Raw genomic sequence first — 15,158 nt, 5'->3', positions numbered from 1 at the left:
TTAGTATGGTGTGCTCTGTTCTACATTTTGGGAGTTGAGTTGTAAAAAAGCTACCGTTAGAAGGGGAATCGACAGATTCTGTTGGACCAAATCACAAATATTGAGTTGAAACAGCTGGTTGTCAGAGAGGAAGTGATCTTTCATCTTTGTTGTTGAGTGGGAAGGTGCACAGTGCACACAGAACAAGCAGCGAAGGAGATGAGGCCATTTCTGTAATCAGACGACATGAGGGCTTTATATGTGTGGCAAAAATTTTGAAAGATGCATATCGCCTCTTAATTAACATTACAGCATCGTTGCACTAGGTAGGCCTATTTTCAGATTTTTTTCTTTGATAATCATGATTGGGACCCATTACTGGTAGTTCTGTGGTAACTGCACAGTGATTTTCATTTTGGTTAGGGATTTTTTTTTAACATAACAATTCAATTTCATTTAAACTTTTTGAAGTTCAAACACTCACAACGCTAGTGTGTCTGTGGTTAGGAAAATTAATATGCTTTGAGGAACGCAGAGACATTAGCTAGTTAATTATTCAGACTGGGGAAGCCAGAGAGAAATAGATGGAGGACAAACATTCCAGACAGCCACATTAATAACAAATCAGAGTTAAATTCTCATATTCTTACTCAACGGTAACTCCTATGACAATAACAATGCAGCATGTGTGTAGCGGTTCAGTTTTTTTTTAGCTGCTTTCATAGACAGAATAATTATAACAAATCAGGCATGACTGATCAGATGGAGATATGATGAGGATCGGAGTCAAGTCACTTTTAGAGACCGGCAGTGTTTAGCTGCTTCCATAAGCCTGCTTTAATGGATCAAAGGCCTGACGACTTACCAGATGATGATAACGGGGTGACATACCACTTGGGATCATCTATTAGCAAATTGGTGGGCAAAGCCAAACAGAGGGAAACTTCTGCTCCCAAAATGTTTGGGTTAATATATATATATACACACAAAGTATGTGGACAGCCCTTCAAATAAGTGGATTTGGTTATTTCAGCCACACCCATATAAAATCGAGCACATAGCAATCTCCATAGACAAACATTGGCAGTAGAATGGCCTTACTTAGGCTCAGTGACTTTCAACGTGGCACCGTCATAGGATGCCACCTTCCCAAATCAAATTTCTGCCCTGCTAGAGCTGCCCCGGTCAACTGTGAGTGGTGTTATTGTAAAGTGGAAACGTCTAGGTGAAACAATGGCTCAGCCGCGAAGTGGTAGGCACTTGCAACACTCACTACAGAGTTACAAACTGCCTCTGGAAGCAGCGTCAGCACAAGAACCGTTCGTCGGGAGCTTCACGAAACGGGTTTCCATGGCCGAGCAGAAGAGTGGAGGCTGTTATAACAGCAAAACGGGGGGACCAACTCCATATTAATACCCATGATTTTGGTATGAGATATTGGACAAGTAGGTGTCCACATACGTTTGTACAAATAAATACATTTTCCAACTGGTCTCACACAATGTATAAGCAACCATCCTGATCAATCAGCAGATATGAGAGCAACACCAGCACAGGGGATTCACCATATTAGCCTTCTTAAGTACCGGTGGCCAATCTTCTGAGGTGTGCAGGAATTGGGTAACTGGCTAGGTCCCAAAGAACATCTATGACGGTTCTTGAACATAAGTGAACATCTATGATGAATGTCCCTTGTGCCAGACATAACTGACTGCATTACAGGAAAACAATGAAAGTAAATGCCCAGAGCTGTGTGTGTATGAGTTTCTTTATGCACAATTAGAATGGCAGTGAAGAGACATACTTATTGAAAACCTACCGCGAGTCTGCTGTCGACCGTGACAGCCCTGGAATGCAATTTGGGGGTGGTTGAGATTTCCCTAAACCCACAAACGCTCCCCAAACAATAAATATGCCATTCAACCTACCTGGCCATACAGCCGCTTTGATTGATCAGATAGATTCTGATTTTTTTTTTTTTTTTTAAGTAGTGGAGAGTCTAAACGCTCTAAATTGCATCAATTCAGTCTGTCAAGAGTCAAAGATACGGAAAGAAAAATGAATAACACCTAGATGTCTAGAGCCATCGTACTCTGCATTGCTTGATTAGTAGAAATGAAAACCAACTCCAATGCAGTGTTATGCTTACTATAGCAACAAGCATACGTCTCACCTTAGTTGGTATCATAGCACACTTACAGGTAACATATTCAGTGTTAGGTAACATTCAGCACATTCAAAACCGAAGTGGGAATCAAACACACAACTCAAAGACCCTCTGTATAGGAGCATCTGTTAAATGACTAAAATGTCATGTAGATGGCCTGTCGTGTAGATTGCTCCATTCAAACCCCACTTCCCCTGGCACCAACACTGTAGTCGGACTCATTGGACATGCAAGCAGGCGTCAACCAGAGATGTTCAATCAACAAAACTCTTCCAGGTCTGTTTGACAAAGGGTATTCAGTCAGTTACTATGATATCCATCTGCAACTATCTGCATGGCATGTCAATAACACCGGCAATATTAAACTCTGGAGGACAACGACCAACTTTGGCAGAGTGGAAGTGTACACTTAACACATGTCCGGAAGACAAACGACTAGGGCTGCGTGAGCGGAATTAAAACACACACACACACACACACAGCGAGCGCGCAAGAGAGAGACTCGTCCTCAGAGAGATCTATTCACACTTGTCAGAGCTCATCTGCACCCTAAAACAAAGGGACGAGAAAAGGCATCAGAGTGGATTTTACATTAATTTCCCGCTTGGTGCCACAATGTTCCAGCAGGCATCTGTGCACACAAAATGGCAGCTTATGCTGAGAACTCATCGCTGGATGGCTTGGGGGGGATTTCATTAGCTTGCACCACAGGGTGTGTATGTTTGTGTGGCCAACGGGTAACACAGCTGTGACTAAACCTCGAGGTCCAGATCTAATAACATGAAGACTCTTAACAGCTTCAGATGAGGCCAAATGCTTCTTGAGACTTGCATTTTCTAATAATATAAAATAAGAGGGATATTAGGTACTGGGGAGATTCGGATGAAACCTTCATGTGGAAAAACTGGAACAGGAGTGTCAGCTCCCTAGACTTGATGTCCACACCCGCACATAAATGTAATTAGCATAATACAAAAATCGCCATCAAAGTCTGTTTATTAAGGGAGAAACCTCTGGGTTTTGCATGGGCTGCATCTCAATCCAACTCACTCTCTGATGTCGGCCTTTCGTCTCTGCAGTGAAAGGTGGCAGAGCTACAGCTGTTTGTCAAACCCAGAGACATCCTGAAAATCGGTCTTCTCAAAAAAACGCTTGGGCTAGAAATTGTTTACTGTACGACACCCACAAGCTTCACGGGACTCGTCCCAAGTCACTGGCACCGGTGTCCCAAATCCTAACAGATCTTCTCACAAAAACGTATGTAGCATCCGAATGGTTTGAGGTAGAAACTAATGACCCCACCATCAAAAGCTGAGACTCCCACGAACATGACCACATTCTGTTTCTATAGCATTAAGGCCAAATTCAATGTTTCATCGAATATTATTTTATGTCTACAGGGGTCCTAAAATTCTAAATCTGTTTTCTCAGTTTTGATTTTATTCCAGGTTTCTGTTTTTCAGGTTCTCACACTCACAACAATGCTTAAACCACATCAGTATGCTAGACCACTGAGGTCTGGGAAAAATTTAAGACATTTTGATTTTTGGGAGTAGTTCGAATAATTAAGTTGTGCACCAGGAAGAGACCGTTGTTTGGTTCGCAATGTTTGTTACTCAAATGTGACTCCAGAGTTTGCCAAACAAAATGGCCACTGGATTGATGAAAATAATCCTAATATTCTGCCAAGTAGGGTTAGGCTACTTTGTACTTAACATTTAATTGAGAAGGCTTTTGGGAAAGCCTTTCCATCTCTCCATGAAGACGGCTATCATAAGCATCATTGCTAATCAGTGCATCATTGCACACACAGACAGGGGCATTCCTGTGCCGTTTCGGAAAGTTGTAGGAAAATACAACTCACCGATGCATTTTGGGAATGTGCTGCTACTTCGCTTCTACTACTTGCAACCGTCTGTGGATTGCTCTTTTCACGGCCGGTATGTTCGCAATCTGAAAAGGGTGAGAGAGACTAGGAGTGGGGCTGTTGCCAGTGTGTGTGTGTGTGTAAGTGTGTGTGTGTGTGTACGGCCGATTGTCTGACAACTGGATTGGCTTCATGTTTACGCGAAACATCGTCAACACAAATTCCAGATACAGAATGTACTCGTCATGCAGCCGACTCCTTTTGTACAGTGTGTATGTTTGTGATCTTATGTTTATGAAACCCTAGAAGGAACATGTGAATTCAGCTCTTTTCTCAATGTGAGAAATTTTGAGTGGGAAATATCCTGTGCTGTTATCTTAATGATTAGCAGGGCTAGTTCAAAGATCTGAAAACAGACTGTGGTAAATCAGATTTATGTTTATGAAATCAGTTCTCGAGTGAACATTTTAACTCAAAGGTGCCCATGGAGATGTTTTAAGATTGCTTGCAATGTATTCGCCATCTGCTTGTAATTCCAAGATGGGGATGGTGTTTTGGACAGCCCCGAGATGGCACTGAGCCCAGAGGGCCCATCTACAGGTGGTTCAACTCCCTTGCCTGGTTCATCACCTTCCCAGACCCTCTCCCCAACACCCATGCACCATCCAGGAGCACCCCCACTCTCTGCCCTGAAACTCCATCAACCTCCACCCTATCTCCCCAACCCTGCTACAGTGGCAGGAAGAGGAAGACAGTGGAGGATCGTTTGGGTCACTGACATTTTGCAGCGGATGGATGAGTTAAAGAAACGGCAGAATCCAGCAAAAGCCTTCTACGACGTCATGGTACCATGGATGATGTCTATTCCTCCTGATCAATATATTCAGTTTGTAAGGGACATGACTGTCCTTCATAGGAACATTGATCAGTACCATGTCTCCGCTCAGTCCACTCAAGTGAGACAGAGCCCTCTGTCTCACGCCAAAATTGAGTGTTGTGCGATGAACACATTTGTACTGATGTTGGATAAACATGCTCTTTAACGCCCCCATAATTTCACACATTAGGGAGGTGGGTAATATACTGTTTATTGGCTTATTTTGTCGTTCACATGTTAAGTGGGTGGGTAATTTACTGGTGTTTACTTTATTTTAAATTCCATTCCCCCTTTCATCACACTTGAGAGCAGTAGTGTGTGTAATAGTGTGTTTTACATTGCAGTATTGTGTGTAATAGTGTGTTTTACATTGCAGTATTGTGTGTAATAGTGTGTTTTACATTGCAGTATTGTGTGTAATAGTGTGTTTTACATTTTTTTATCCCACCTTTATTTAACCAGGTAGGCAAGTTGAGAACAAGTTCTCATTTACAATTGCGACCTGGCCAAGATAAAGCAAGGCAGTTTGACAGATACAACGACTCAGAGTTACACATGGAGTAAAACAAACATACATTCAATAATACAGTATAAACAAGTCTATATACGATGTGAGCAAATGAGGTGAAAAGGGAGGTAAAGGCAAAAAGGCCATGGTGGCAAAGTAAATACAATATAGCAAGTAAAAAACTGGAATGGTAGATTTGCAATGGAAGAATGTGCAAAGTAGAAATAAACAATGGGGTGCAAAGGAGCAAAATAAATAAAGAAATGAAATACAGTTAGGAAAGAGGTAGTTGTTTGGGCTAAATTATAGGCGGGCTATGTACAGGTGCAGTAATCTGTGAGCTGCTCTGACAGTTGGTGCTTAAAGCTAGTGAGGGAGATAAGTGTTTCCAGTTTCAGAGATTTTTGTAGTTCGTTCCAGTCATTGGCAGCAGAGAACTGGAAGGAGAGGCGGCCAAAGAAATAATTGGTTTTGGGGGTGACTAGAGAGATATACCTGTTGGAGCGTGTGCTACAGGTGGGAGATGCTATGGTGACCAGCGAGCTGAGATAAGGGGGACTTTACCTAGCAGGGTCTTGTAGATGACATGGAGCCAGTGGGTTTGGCGACGAGTATGAAGCGAGGGCCAGCCAACGAGAGCGTACAGTTCGCAATGGTGGGTAGTATATGGGGCTTTGGTGACAAAACGGATTGCACTGTGATAAGTCGACTGCATCCAATTTGTTGAGTAGGGTATTGAAGGCTATTTTGTAAATGACATCGCCAAAGTCGAGGATTGGTAGGATGGTCAGTTTTACAAGGGTATGTTTGGCAGCATGAGTGAAGGATGCTTTGTTGCGAAATAGGAAGCCAATTCTAGATTTAACTTTGGATTGGAGATGTTTGATATGGGTCTGGAAGGAGAGTTTACAGTCTAACCAGCCACCTAAGTATTTGTAGTTGTCCACGTATTTGTAGTTGTCCACGTAAGTCAGAGCCGTCCAGAGTAGTGATGTTGGACAGGCGGGTAGGTGCAGGTAGCGATCGGTTGAAGAGCATGCATTTAGTTTTACTTGTATTTAAGAGCAATTGGAGGCCACGGAAGGAGAGTTGTAAGGCATTGAAGCTTGCCTGGAGGGTTGTTAACACAGTGTCCAAAGAAGGGCCAGAAGTATACAGAATGGTGTCGTCTGCGTAGAGGTGGATCAGAGACTCACCAGCAGCAAGAGCGACCTCATTGATGTATACAGAGAAGAGAGTCGGTCCAAGAATTGAACCCTGTGGCACCCCCATAGAGACTGCCAGAGGTCCGGACAGCAGACCCTCCGATTTGACACACTGAACTCTATCAGAGAAGTAGTTGGTGAACCAGGCGAGGCAATCATTTGAGAAACCACGGCTGTTGAGTCTGCCGATGAGGATGTGGTGATTGACAGAGTCGAAAGCCTTGGCCAGATCAATGAATACGGCTGCACAGTAATGTTTGTTATCGATGGCGGTTAAGATATCGTTTAGGACCTTGAGCATGGCTGAGGTGCACCCATGACCAGCTCTGAAACCAGATTGCATAGCAGAGAAGGTATGGTTAGACATTGCAGTATTGTTTGTAAATAGTGTTTTACATTGCAGTATTGTTTGTAATATTGTGTTTTACATTGCAGTATTGTTTGTAATATTGTGTTTTACATTGCATTTCCCTCGTGATACCTTCTCGTGATCGTAAACAAATATCTGGATACTTGTACTTTTAGCAGAAAATATTACTGTTCTGAAATCAGTCAGATTTCAGACTCCGTAAACGTGTACTCGTTTGTACATGCGCTATGTAAATTGGGTTAATGTCTTGGAGGGGGGTCTGTCCTCATTTGAAAGGCCATTACACATAACCATAACCATGTATAAGGTTATACATGGTCATGTAGATTATGTACAACAAAGACCCCAAGGATTGAAGTGACTCATTATGGTAGTCTTTGGGACAATCGGAGGTATTGAAAATGTCTTTCCTTGTTAATTAATGCTTCGTATAGGTTGTTATATGAGACAGGTATTCTCTTGTAGTGTTCAGGGGCCATTTTTTCTTCTCCTGAGTAGTAAGAGTCGTTCAAGTTCTAGCAGTTCAACCTGTAGCAATTGCAATTCATAGAGACATGTTTATTTCCTCGGCTAGTTATATCCTTTAAAAAGGTAGAGTTGAAAAGCACCTAACACCGGATCCAGAAGTTCAAATGCCATTGCTAGCTACAGTCAGAGTGCCTCGGATTCTCTCGCTTGGTTAGCTACTCTGGCCTCCCAAGCCCCTTAATGGATACACAAGCCAGACTTCCTCTCTGGGTGAAACGCAGTGATGATGTGCACAAAAGTGTGCACTGCCCCCCCCCACACCCAAAGACTCCGCTCTTTCACATGCATGCACGTCAATCAACGGCGAAGCTTGTAGCCCTTCCTTACTCTTCCCAAAGTAATTTCAACTAAAACTATTCGATATACCTAGTCTAACAGTTATGTATAAAAATAAAAATATATATATATTTTTTATAGCACAGACATCAGAAAGTGTAAAGCGTTGACTATTTCTTACTTCAAACTAATTTCACAGAAACGGTCTGCTGCCATAAGGAGCATCCATATTGCTGTACTAACAAGCACTGAAAGTTTCAGTTTGAAAAAGTTGCGGTCATTTAATTATCTTTGCTATGCTAATAGTGTCTAGTCTGATACCTGGTGGTTCTGTAGAGCTGGAAACGTCCTCTCTGCTCTATGAAACATTCTAGTTGGCGTGTTCCACTGACTGAGGGGGAAACTGTGAATGTGAAAGGGCCTGATCATTACCTACTATTCTTGGACTGTTCCTTTATTCAACAGAAGAATGTACTCTAATTTGCAACAGTACTTTTACCCAATCAAAGCTTACGCTCTTCTGGAGGAGAGTCAAAAACAGTTAGGACTGACCTCAAATTAATTGTTAGATTGTTCCCATCATATGACTTTATCTGTATCCTAATATGTTTAGTTTCCTTAGAAACTAAAAGACTCATTGTGTGCTCCTTAACATGAGTCCATGCGGTGTCTGTGTTGCCCATGAGGGGATGTGGGTCAGCTGGTTTTGTTTCTTAGGTAGCAGCATGACTGGATGAGCATACACACTACCTGTGTCCACACGCACATGGGCCTGCGGCTCTCCGGTGTGCTCTCTTAGTTTTCTGTTGCATGCATACTGAACACAACCATGAGCGCAATTAGAGTCATTTAGAGTCATTTAGCAGATGCTTTTAAACAGAGTGAATTACAGTAAGTAGTGAGTGAGTGCTTACTTTTTCCATACTATTCTCCCAAGGACAAAATGCATTAGCTCGAACAACTCAATACGGGCCTTATTGCAAGCCATTACACAACCTACAGCTTTAAATGAATTGTGAAAACTGCTCTTCTCTGTCCTGGCACCCCAAATGGTGGAATCAGCTTCCCCCTTGAAGCTAGGACAGGCAGTCCCAGAGTGCCCATTTTTTCCCGAAAACATCCGAAACCCAACTTATGATTATTATTAATTTATTTTAAAGACTTAACCAGCACTTGCACTTGACCCTCCCCACCTCTGACTACTAACAACTATGTCATTGAGGAAAAATGTACTTTCTATGCCTGTGAAATGTGGTCATCCCACCTCGTCATCTTAAGACGAATGTACTAACTGTATGTCACTCCGGATAAGAACGTCTGCTAAATGACTGTCAAATGTTATAGTGACAGCATCGTTATATCATGCCGGTAGAGTGTTCTCCTTGACTCATGTTGGGAGTTCTTGGAATATTACTCAAAGAAAAAAAAAACAGCTGATGGGCTCTCCTTTCCAATCATGGTTAACTTTGACAGTCAACATAAAAAGCTGAATGTCGGGGGGGGGAGAGACGACAACTTACAAAGCTCTCTAAATATAAGCCTAGAGCTAATGCAAGACATTTTACAAGAACTACTATAATATATAGTACTGAGCAGCAGAGCTACAGCTAATTGAGTTAACATGAACATGCAGGATTTACAAGGTTCCTACACAAATAGCCAAGTATTCCCAAGTTAAAGACAGTCAGCTCACGTGGTTTCTAGAAACTTGAGGCGAATGAATGGGAACACAGGAGAGTGAATTATGGATGAGGGGATGGTACAGTGGTTGAACTCTCCTCCATATCTTCCTGGCAGTGCCCTCACTATAAACCCAGGAGGGCCCTGGGCTGGCAAAGCCTAAACCGCCAGGTTATGGGGCTCAAATAACTCCATACTCCCCATATAGCCTAGTACAATATTTGGCCCAAACTAAACAGGTAGCCTTAATGGCTCTGAACTGGAGCTCGATCCCAGATTCCTCAAATTCGACCACATGGGGCTACCACACAGTTCTATGGGAAATAGAGCTAACTTAAAGGCCCTGGGTAGAAGTTTACCCAAATTCACTCTGGTTTACCCTCACCCAATCGTTGGTGTTTTGCCCCTAGACACTGATTCAAGGCCAGTTATGTTTTTCAGCCTAGAGACAACTTCATCAGCGGCAGTATCTCTTCCCAAGGGGGGGGGTGCAAGATTCTGTCATATCTATCTCAACACCTAATTGATTCCCCCTGATCAATTAATTGGACACGTCCCCAACGTGCTCCAGGTGAAAATTGGTTGCCGATGAAATAATTAATTACCCGAGCTAATTAATTAAGTTCTGGAGCGTGGTGATAAGTTGTGGGACACAGTGAATTAGTGACTGACATGTGCAACACTTTGCTTTGGCTCCTGAGATTTAAAAAAAGGGGGAGACACGAAATGGTGGAGACACAATTTGCCAATTTAACCTCCTTGGATTGGTCAGACAGGGTAAACAGAAGAGGAACCGAATATACTTGACCACTTCTACATGAAATTCATAATCACAACCACTTAAAACCCCTTGGGTTACTAATAGCAAATGAGGATTGACTGAGGTCAGATGTGGTTGTAGTTGATTGTGTTGAATACACCCACAGAATAAAAAGAGAGCTTGAAGCTCTGGATAAGAGCGTCTGCTAAATGACTTAAATGTAAATGTATTTAGATTAAAAAAGGAAGAAAATAACATCTCCTTGACTACTGCATGCAATTACTCAATCACTTGAAAAGTCTCGCATTATTGGAAACAAACGTGATGACAAACAATTTCACAGGTTTGACAGAGGTCAAAGATCGACCCGCTGTAACTGAAGCTGGTTGCGTTTATACTATGTACTGTACTTACATTTTATACGCTTAGGCCTATAAGTCACACGCAAAGGAAAAAAATTGACTTCAACACATCAATCCAAGCCCACACTGTAAACCCTGAATTGTGTTAAGGCGAAAGTGCTGTACAATAAATCTAGCATTGCATCTCGCCTTCTACATAATTAACAGCAAGCTAGAATCTAACATACACAGAAAATATTAAAAGTAAGAAAGGCTCTAGTCAAGGCCTACTTCTCCCTGGGCCAAAACTCTGGTTAACACACACAGCAGGAGGCCAATTACTGGTCTCCAGAGAGACAAGCGCCAATCTGTGGCAGAACTGAGTATGCAGTAAGATCTAGTCCAGTAGTGCCAAAACTAATTGTGTGGTGGCTTTATTTGTTATTTACGTTATTAGGGGTTACTATGAACCAACAGATTCTGAAACCATACGTTTAGACAAGTCTTACAAGTCGGCCTAAACTGAGGGGACACCAGGTAACTAAGCTGAACTAGGATTCAAATACAGCAGAAGATTTAAATCACAGAGGTGTAAACCTCTTCATTCATTCAGACAAACTCAGTGGTACAGGCAACAACCTCAGGTAATCTCCAATAACACCAACACTCCCTCCTGGTTGTCAGTGGTACAGGCAGGTAATGATCTGGTCTGTTTGCCCCCCGCCCTCCCCTGGCCCTCCCCACTCGCCGTGTGCACCAGGCGGTGAGGGCAGGCAATTGCTATGTGGCGTGGTCACGCTCCACACAGCGCTGGGACGACGTAGATACAGGAGAGTAGACTAGAGTATCTAACGTGGCTGCCCACTGCGCATGTGTTGAGCTAACACGGCGAGGCTGCTGATTTGTGGGACGGTGGTTCTGTAATCAGCTGAATGACCTCGTTCTAAATTATCTGAACACAGATTCCTCTACACCTTACACACACAGACAGAACTGAGTCACACATCTCACTTCAGCCAACCGTGTTGTGAGTCACACGTCTCACGTGAATCAACCATGGTGGGAGTCAACCGTGGTGGGAGTGTTAGTTGAGCATGTGTGTGAGTGCCTGCCAGTGTGTGTGTTAAATGAGTATGCTTGTGTTTGTGTGGTACTCACTGCTGCTGCTGCAGTGGTGCTTGTCGACGCTGCTCCCAGTGTTCTCCTCTCCGGCCGGCTTCCTGGTGGTTACCACGGCAGCCAGGGAGACAGGAGGCACATCCAGAATCTGGAGGTCTGCAGACAACATACAGGGTCAATAAAAAAAAATATGTTTTTTATTGTCACATACACCAGAAAGGTGCAGTGAAATGTGTTGTTTTACAAGGTCAGCCCGTAGCGCACACACACACACACACACACACACACACACACACACTTCTTCCTGACTCCAGGGCAGAACCATATCAGCCAAGATTAGGTTTTGCTGACGCAACCAAACACCAGGCAATCGAACAAGTACAAATGGATACCTTTAGCATCTCTACTGGCACATTAAATATTCACTGCTGTATTCCCTTTCAGCTAGTTGACTTCTGCTCCTAAAATATTAATTTGCGGCGGCTTTGTGTGCGTGCGCATCGCCGTGAAACGGAGGAAATCAGCAGTGATGTGTGTGACCCTAGAAAACCCCTAGTCTTTGATGAGACTGTGTTTCTAAGACAGGAGACTAGGCCTTAGCAGTTTCAATAATACGGTTGTAAAAAAGCTCTTATATGCTCAGAGTGCATGAGCCTGCACACAACCCATCCTCTTTTCCCTCCATCCCCATTTCCTCATTCCACCTCCATCAAAAGAGTGGCTTACCTCAGTTATACTCACATGCGTGTTTCTGCTCTGCCTGCAAGTTTGTGCAGGATTATTCATTGATGAATATGTGGTGTGTGTAGATTTGCACGATCCTGTATGTGTATGTTTGCATGTGTGTGGGTGATTCTGTGTATAGAATCAAGCTGAATGTATGTAGTATGTAGGAGTACAAGTATGAACATATTGTACTACCAATACTATATCTACATTCTCCTTGTGCGTGTACACTAACAAGTGCGTTTTGTGCATGATCGTCTTTCTCTGTGACTATACAAGCTTACATACAGTTGAAGTTGGAAGTTTACATACACTTCGGTTGGAGTCATTAAAACTCGTTTTTTCAACCACTCCACAAATTTCTTGTTCACAAACTATAGTTCTGGCAAGTCGGTTAAGACATCCGACTTTGTGCATGACACAAGTCATTTTTCCAACAATTGTTTACAGACAGATTATTTCAATGTATCACAATTCCAATGGGTCAGAAGTTTACATACACCAAGTTGACTGTGCCTTTAAAAAGCTTGGAAAATTCCAGAAAATGATGTCATGGTTTTAGAAGCTTCTGATAGGCTAATTGACATCGTTTGAGTCAATTGGAGGTGTACCTGTGGATGTGTTGAGGCCTACCTTCAAACTCAGTGCCTCTCTGCTTGACATCATGGGAAAATCAAAAGAAATGGGCCAAGATCTCAGAAAAAAAAATTTGTAGACCACACAAGTCTGGTTCATCCTTGGGAGCAATTTCCAAACGCCTGAAGGTACCATGCTCATCTGTACAAACAATAGTATGCAAGTAGAAACACCATGGGACGACACATTTACATTTACATTACATTTAAGTCATTTAGCAGACGCTCTTATCCAGAGCGACTTACAAATTGGTGCATTCACCTTATGACATCCAGTAGAACAGTCACTTTACAATAGTGCATCTAAATCTTAAAGGGGGGGGGGTGAGAAGGATTACTTATCCTATCCTAGGTATTCCTTAAAGAGGTGGGGTTTCAGGTGTCTCCGGAAGGTGGTGATTGACACAGCCGTCATACCGCTCAGGAAGGGGATGCGTTCCCTCTCCTAGAGATGAACGTACTTTGGTGCGAAAAGTGCAAATCAATCCCAGAACCGCAGCAAAGACCTTGTGAAGATGCTGGAGGAAACGGGTACAAGTATCTATATCCACAGTAAAACGAGTCCTATATCGACATAACCTGAATGGCCGCTCAGCAAGGAAGAAGCCACTGCTCCAAAACCGCCGTAAAAAAGCCAGACTACGGTTTGCAACTGCACATGGGGACAAAGATTGTCTTTTTGGAGAAATGTCCTCTGGTTTCATGAAACAAAAATAGAACCGTTTGGCCATAATGACCATCTTTATGTTTGGAGGAGAAGGGGGAGGCTTGCATGCCGAAGGAAACCATCCCAACCGTGAAGTACGGGGGTGGCAGCATCATGATGTGGGGGTGCTTTGCTGCAGGAGGGACTGCTGCACTTCACAACATGTGGGCATCTTGAGGAAGGGAAATTGTGTATATATTGAAGCAACATCTCAAGACATCAGTCAGGAAGTTAAAACTTGGTCGCAAATGGTTCTTCCAAATGGACAATGACCCCAAGCATAGTTCCAAAGTTGTGGCAAAATGGCTTAAGGACAACAAAGTCAAGGTATTGGAGTGGCCATCACAAAGCCCTGACCTCAATCCTATAGAAAATTTGTGGGCAGAACTGAAAAACATGTGAGAGCAAGGAGGCCTTCAAACCTGACTCGGTTACACCAGCTCTGTGAGGAGGAATGGGCCAAAATTCACCCAACTTATTGTGGGAAGCTTGTGGAGGCTACCCGAAACATTTGACAGAGGTTAAACAATTGAAAAGGCAATGCTACAAAATACTAATTGAGTGTATGTAAACTTCTGACCCACTGGGAATGTGATGAAAGAAATAAAAGCTTAAATAAATTCTAGAAATTATTAAAATAAAGTGGCAAATTTACGCACTTATCAACCGGTCATCCCTACTGCCTCTGATCTGGCAGACTCGATAAAAACACACACTTTGTATGTAAATGTCTGAGTGTTGAAGTGTCCCTGGCTTTCCGTAAATAAATAAAAACAAGAAAATGGTGCGATCTGGTTTGTTTAACATCAGGAATTTGACATGTGTACTTTTGATACTCAAGTATATTTTAAACCAAATACTTTAACTCAAGTAGAATTTCACTGGGTGACTTACCTTTTAATATCACAGAGTTACACATGGAGTAAAACAAACAGACAGTCAATAATACAGTAGAAAAATAAGTCTATATATGATATGAGTAAATGAGGTGAGATAAGGGAGGTAAAGGCAAAATAAAAGGCCATGGTGGCCAAGTAAAACACTGGAATGGTAGATTTGCAGTGGAAGAATGTGCAAAGGAGCAAAAAATAAAAAATAAAATAAAATACAGTAGGGGAAGAGGTAGTTGTTTGGGCTAAATTATAGATGGGCTATGTACAGGTGCAGTAATCTGCTCTGACAGCTGGTGCTTAAAGCTAGTGAGGGAGACGTGTTTCCAGTTTCAGAGATTTTTGTAGTTCGTTCCAGTCATTGGCAGCAGAGAACTAGAAGGAGAGGCGGCCAACGGAAGAATTGGTTTTGGGGGTGACCAGAGAGATATACCTGCTGGAGCACGTGCTACAGGTGGGAGATGCTATGGTGACCAGCGAGCTGAGATAAGGGGGGACTTTACCTAGCAGGGTCTTGTAGATGA

At 42.8% G+C, this 15,158-nt stretch overlaps 1 protein-coding gene across 4 annotated transcripts in view; it reads right to left on the bottom strand.

The window, feature by feature from the left end:
* The window catches only part of LOC118398395 (ATPase family AAA domain-containing protein 2B-like), a 120,590-nt gene that overhangs the window by 50,556 nt on the left and 54,876 nt on the right, over window positions 1-15,158 (bottom strand). For all 4 annotated transcript variants that reach the window (XR_004828623.2, XM_035793682.2, XM_052470701.1 and 1 more), the window contains exon 24: window positions 11,717-11,833. Coding sequence is in view for 3 of the 4 variants with exons in the window: in XM_035793682.2 (XP_035649575.1) it covers window positions 11,717-11,833 (117 nt within the window). In the remaining variant the exon portion in view is untranslated. The remainder of the gene's footprint in view (window positions 1-11,716; window positions 11,834-15,158) is intronic.

Source organism: Oncorhynchus keta, chromosome 19 (assembly GCF_023373465.1).
Source record: "Oncorhynchus keta strain PuntledgeMale-10-30-2019 chromosome 19, Oket_V2, whole genome shotgun sequence".
NCBI lineage: Eukaryota > Metazoa > Chordata > Actinopteri > Salmoniformes > Salmonidae > Oncorhynchus > Oncorhynchus keta.
The sequence above is the reverse complement of the archived record's forward strand: the minus strand, read 5'-3'. Positions and strand labels throughout refer to the sequence as shown.